Consider the following 6,600-nt stretch of genomic DNA (forward strand, 5'->3'; position numbering starts at 1 on the left):
AACCTTAATCTAATAGGAAGTTTTATTCTCTGATCTAAGGCAAAGCATTTCAGGAGTTTCCTGATAGTTATTATTGTAAAACCACTAAAACCTCCTCTACCTTGCTCTACTTTATAGGCTAAAGTACTGGTACCCCTCCTGAACACCAGATATTCGCAGGGCTCACAATAGGTTCTTAATTTCTGATTTTATGCCTAGTTATAATCCCATTAATCTCACAGGCTATAACCCAACGTTCTCATTGTGATCATTCTTCAGGCATAAACTAATTTTCTGTATATGATATATGATCCATAATGGTGACAAGCTTGGAGACCTGATAGCACTGTTGAGCAAGCTAGAAATATTACATTTTTTTTAGGAGACTAGTCAGGTCCACATCGATTTGGTATTAAAAGCTTTGCCTATATTTACAATAAATAATAATAATAGATGGTTGATACATTGTTACTGGAACTCTAGAACCTTAATACTCTCACTCTAATATCCTGAAAAAGGTAACAGATAAATGGCTTCTCTTTAGACCTCATTGTCACCTATAGGTAACATAAGCCCCCCAAACCGTATTGTTTATGGTGGTGAAATACAATAGGTTATTACTCCAGAATGTAACAATGTCTAATGCACATTTATCTGGAGTTAGGAGATTACATTGTGTACCTGAGAATCCGGTGACAATGACACATTCTATGCACCGAGGAGATCACCTAAAAACACAGAGCAACTAGGGTGGTCGGAGGATTAATTTCCTTTTTGGAAGCTTACTTCTGCTAGAAATAATAAAAATGAATGACTCCTTCAACATATTATTCCACTATCGTTTCTACATTTAGATAGGTGAACAAATTTGATATTTAAAAGTGATTTTAAGCATTTGATATAGATTCAATAATTTAATTTACTTTATACATATGCAGAAATACTACAGACTGGGGTTTGGTTGTGTTTTTTTCCTGTTGTTTTTTTAAGAAGTGGGTGATAATATTAAGTATGTGGAGATACTTTTACACCCCTCAAAAAAAGGCAGAAGTATTCTAGGAGTGATACTTTAATTGGCTAACCAGAATAAAAATATATTTGCAAGCTTTCAGAACTCAGAGGCCCCTTCTTCAGGCTGCTTTACCAAGGAATTATTAATATTATGAATATTAACTATGGAGATAAGAATAATACAGAGCAAGCTTATGCTTGAAATTGTGACACCAGGCACCTTGTAGATCTGTAACTTTAGTGGATACTTCATGATAGGACACCAGAGGGATTATATATAGTCCAGTAATAATATTGATGCTTTCATCTACATTTTTGGGGTTTTTTTTGACTGTTTTACTTGCTTTACCACCAGGCTTATTCTACAGTCCCGGTTAACAACATGACTCAAGGATTGGCACCTATGAACACTTACATGACCATGAATAACATGAGCTCCAGCAACAACATAACACCAGGATCTTTTAATATGTCCTACGCTAACTCAGGGCTAGCACCAGGCTTGAGTCCCAGTGGCATGTCAGGAATGGGTGCTGGATCCTCCTCAGCTATGAATGGCATGGCATCTGGAGTGCCATCAATGGGCACAGCTCTCAGCCCTACCAGTATGAACGCCATGTCTGCCCAACAAGCCTCCATGAACAGTCTAAGCCCTTATTCCAGCATGAACTCGGCAATGAGTCCCATGGCTTATGCCCCATCCAACATAAACAGGACAAGAGACACCAAAACGTTTCGGAGAAGTTACCCTCATGCTAAACCCCCGTACTCCTACATTTCATTAATCACCATGGCCATTCAGCAGGCCCCCAGCAAAATGCTGACCCTTAGTGAGATCTACCAATGGATCATGGACCTCTTTCCTTACTACAGGCAGAACCAACAGAGATGGCAGAACTCCATCAGGCACTCGCTGTCCTTTAATGATTGTTTCGTAAAGGTGGCCAGGTCCCCAGATAAACCTGGTAAAGGCTCCTACTGGACACTGCACCCCGACTCTGGGAACATGTTTGAGAATGGCTGCTATCTCCGTCGGCAGAAGAGGTTTAAATGTGAGAAGCAACAGGGTGGCAAAGGGGCACAAGATGGGAGGAAGGACCAATCTGGTTCTTCATCTCCCTTGCATCGAATACATGGCAAGTCCAGTCAAATGGACAGTAATTCCTCCATGTCCAATCCATCCAGCAGTCCACAGTCTCTGGAGCATGGTGGTTCCAATGGAGACATGAAGCCACAAGTGACAGGAGGTCCATCACCAATTCCTTCTCACCCGTCTCACTCTTTAGTCCACGAGTCCCACCTCCACCTTAAAGGAGACCCCCATTACTCCTTCAACCACCCCTTCTCCATCAACAACCTGATGTCTTCTGAACAGCACAAACTGGACTACAAAGCATATGAGCAGGCTCTGCAGCAGTATTCCTCCTATGGTGGGCCCCTGCCAGGCATGTCCCTTGGCAGTACATCAATGTCTGGAAGAGGGACTATAGAACCTTCAGCACTGGAGCCTACATATTATCAAGGGGTCTACTCCAGGCCTGTCCTTAATACATCCTAATCATCCCTGACTGTGATGGAAAACACCATCCTCTCCACCCTTTGTATAACTGTTCTAAGACTGTTACTTTATTAACCTTATTGCTTCACAAAAAAAAATGTTATTTGAAAGAGAAGATTTGCAGTTTTTGGAGATCTGTCCATGTAATATATAAAGCACAAAGGTCAACTAAGCTGCATCTGGTTGTATTTAAAGAAACTGTCTGTCCTGTATATATTGCTAAATGACTATCGGTTTCTAGACAAGTTTACACACAATGGTTTCTGGGGCAGTAATAACTGGAAGAGAAAAATCACATTAGGTTTTATATATATATATATATAAATATATATATTTACTCCAAAATTGTGAAGGACTTTTTGTGCTGTGAAAAAGTTACATTTCTACTTTGCTGTCAAGTCTTTGTTACTTGGGACCTGGGCTGGAATTCATTTTGTTACTGGGAAGAATAACTGAATATTGAGGCTATGCCATACTGGTGTCAGCCTGGCAGTAAAACATCCCACTGACAGCTGATAGCTTTGCTATAAATGATTTTTTTTTCTTCTCATTTTATTGTATTTGTTTGTATTTTATCTCCTATAGTGTTATACAAAGAAACATAGGTCACTTAATGAGCAAACAGTAGAGTCTCTACATGGGATCACCACACACCACCCTATCTGACTGTTCCCATATCGAAAAAAAATATATATATATAAAAAACACCCATACAGCTGTTATAGCCCCAGATTGAGAGCAGAGGGATTTTTTTTTTCTTTATTGTTTTTTTATTATTATTTTTTTGTTTTATGGAGATTATTATTTGTTCCTCCCCTGATATTCGTAATTTATTGCATGTATTTTTATCTCATCCTCCGCTTTGGTTTTTTTCTTCTGAATTGGTTTAAATAATGGTTCAATAAAATGCAAATTGTTCAAAATAAGTTTAATTTTATAAATGTAATTGTAATTAAAATATTTTTTTGATTTTTAAGAAGAAAAAAAAAGAAACAAAAAATAAATAAAATAAAAATAAGAGCTATAAAAATACAGATGTGAGGAATGAGTCTGTTCCAGGAGATAAAGGCTAGTGCGCTCCCAGTGCTGTGTACTCCACTGTTTACAGGACAGGCAGAGATACAAGGCAGTGAGGATGGATGTGTGTATACAGCTCATATAGATCCTATGTATACTGTATATGGGGAAATGTGCACATATATACTGTATATATACTCATATATATATACAAACAGTGTCGCAGGTAGAAGCCAATCAACAACACAAGAATGTTTTTATTCTTATATAATCTAAAAGAATATATTGGTCTGGTGTAGTGCAATACACTTGTTATTTTCTATACCTATAAATATTGCCTAAATATATATAAACTCTCTGTAAACAGTTTATAACCAGATATTTAAGGATAGAAACAGAGCATAGCATAGCAAAATCCTTTATTACATGCTTTCCTTCTAATTGCTATTATTTTATGCAGTTACAGTCATTTGTATATATATATATATATATATATATATATATATATGTGCATTTATATGCTCGTATACATATTTATTTTATGTGATTGCACTAGTCATTTGTGTGTGTATATATGTATATATATATACATACAGGAGTGAATTTATATTCTTGTATATATATTTAATTTGTTGTGTATATATATATATATATATATATATGTACATACACACACACATATATATATATATATATATACACATACATATATAAACACACACACATATATACATATGTAGTTTCATTACCGGGGTTGAAAGCTTTAATACATAATTTTTTCCCCAACATTGAAAATACAACAAGGTTATATTAAAGGTTTATAATACTTCACAGCTAATGATCCTGCTAAGAATCGTGGTCCCACTCCAAGTCACGGTCTGATCACCCTGTCTCCTTCTTCCTTAGGTGCTAAGGTTCATAGTACAAAAAAAACAGACCGAATAAATAATTGGAAAGAAAACACAACAATAAAAAAAATCCATAAAGAACACTATAATATCCGAAAGTAAAAAAAAAAAAAAGTTTTTATTTAATTGTAAAATACCTACAGAAGTGAACTATTTGAATTAGGGGGCTAGTTTTTATTTAATGATGGGTTAATGCGATGGTTTTAATCGTTGTGTTCATCAAACAACTTCAGGAAGATGTAGAGATGTCGCAGTGTCAGATGTGACTTTTACCTTTTTTTTTTAAATGCTGCTTTTTTTTATATATCTGAGTTAAGATAATGCCTTAGATTTAACAGCAGTCCTATGTAAATCACAGATCACGAATTGTTTGACATGATAACGTCATCTCAACCAAACCAGTAGTGAACTGAAGTCGGAGGGTTACAATCCATAGGACAATTCGGTGTGGAGGCTCCTGCACCAGGAACAGGAAGGGAAGTAGGAGAGAGATGGCAGATCTCAGCACCAGCATCACTCACTTTTCTTCACATTACTGCTGATTTTTAGTTTTTTGGGTTTCTTTTTGGAAGGAGGCGACACCTGATAACTCATTGTCAGATGGGCGGATTACTAAATAGACAATACATATGTTATCATCAACACCTATGTGTCCAACTAATGTCAAACACCAGGAAAAGTTTCTCATTTATTTTGGTTTGAAAAAAAGAAATAATAATAACAATAATAATAATTATATATATATATATATATATATATGTCTTATGATTATGTATATGTCTTATGATTATATATATATATATATATATATATCTCATTATATATATAATCAAAACACTTCTGTGTGTTACATGAGGGATGGGGGGAGGTAAGTAGTGAGGTGGTCTAGGGGCATTGCTCAGTATTATCTACTCTTAGGAATATATCCTATGTATCTCCTCTGCAATGCGGCAACCCAGATCTATTCTCTTACCAGGCTCCAAGTAATAACAGATATTCATAAGGGAGTAAGATGATACAGCACTGGATAAGAAAAATCCATACATTATTTCAGAAAAGAGCTAAAAAGCTAAATATTTTGACTGTATGTTGTTGCAGATTTTACCTGCGGATTTTCTGTATGTAAAACCTTGCCACATTTTACAGAAGTGGGTGAGTCTCATCTTCATTACATCCTCATGCTATTTTTTTTTTCCGACTAAAAAATCTACAATGAAATTGACTTTTTGTGCATTTTTAAAAATCCTTAGAATGAACATTTCTGCTATGAAAAGGCACCTTTTTGGTGCAGATTTTACCCACGCATATCAGTGGGAACCACAATCCTCCAAGTTAAACAGCTGGCATGGGCTTTTATTTTCTTTTTGTGTGTTTCTACAATAGGAAATGCACATAAAAATGCAGAAATAAGTGCAGAAATACGTGTGGGTTTTTTTTTATGCAGAAACACGGTAAAATATTTAAATTTAGAAATCCGCACCTAAATTCTGCACCAAATACACAATGCTTCATGGAAAAATAATACTCAACAAAATCGTGCACGTTTTACAGGGAACAGTTTTATATACATATTTTTTTTTATTTTATAAAACACTTTTTACCCTCTCAGTTTCTACAGTAGAAATAGGCAACAAACACGTGTTTCACTTGCAAAAGCTAAAAAACCCAAAAACTAAACAAACACACACTACAGCAGCAAGGTAGATTGTTAATATTTTTTTTTTGGGGGGGACACCTTTTGGAACTGTTTAATATTGCCTTTCTTTTATTAGTTTAGGTGGGGGGGAAGCAGTGGCCAGATTATAGTGGTAAGACACTAGGGAAATAATAAGCGCCCTGCAAACAGCAATTTTTCTGAGTGCTTTTTTTTTTATTGGGGTGGGTTTTTAAAAAAAAAAGAATACGGCATTTTTTTAATTTTCTTCATGGTTTTCTAGCAGGCTTTGCTAAAATAAAAAAACAACAACACATACCATATGTAAAAAATGCATTGAATTCTTATTGTTTTATTAAAACCCCACAAAAATATGGTCCACATTTACTAATGTTGTTGTTTCCAAAATCTCCTTTTTCGGTGCAAGCCAATTTAGACAAATTTATATTTATTATTTTTCTGCCCCATAAGAT

General features: G+C 35.4%; 1 protein-coding gene across 1 annotated transcript in view; it reads left to right on the plus strand.

The window, feature by feature from the left end:
- The window catches only part of FOXA1 (forkhead box A1), a 4,142-nt gene extending 668 nt beyond the window's left edge, over positions 1–3,474 (plus strand). The window contains exon 2 of the mRNA XM_073554185.1: positions 1,346–3,474. Within this exon, the coding sequence (XP_073410286.1) occupies positions 1,346–2,548 (1,203 nt within the window). The 3' untranslated portion in view covers positions 2,549–3,474. The remainder of the gene's footprint in view (positions 1–1,345) is intronic.
- The last annotated feature ends 3,126 nt before the right edge of the window (positions 3,475–6,600 follow it).

The sequence above is a fragment of the Dendrobates tinctorius genome, unplaced genomic scaffold (genome assembly GCF_039654945.1).
Source record: "Dendrobates tinctorius isolate UK_male_01 unplaced genomic scaffold, ASM3965494v1 ptg000208l, whole genome shotgun sequence".
Lineage (NCBI taxonomy): Eukaryota > Metazoa > Chordata > Amphibia > Anura > Dendrobatidae > Dendrobates > Dendrobates tinctorius.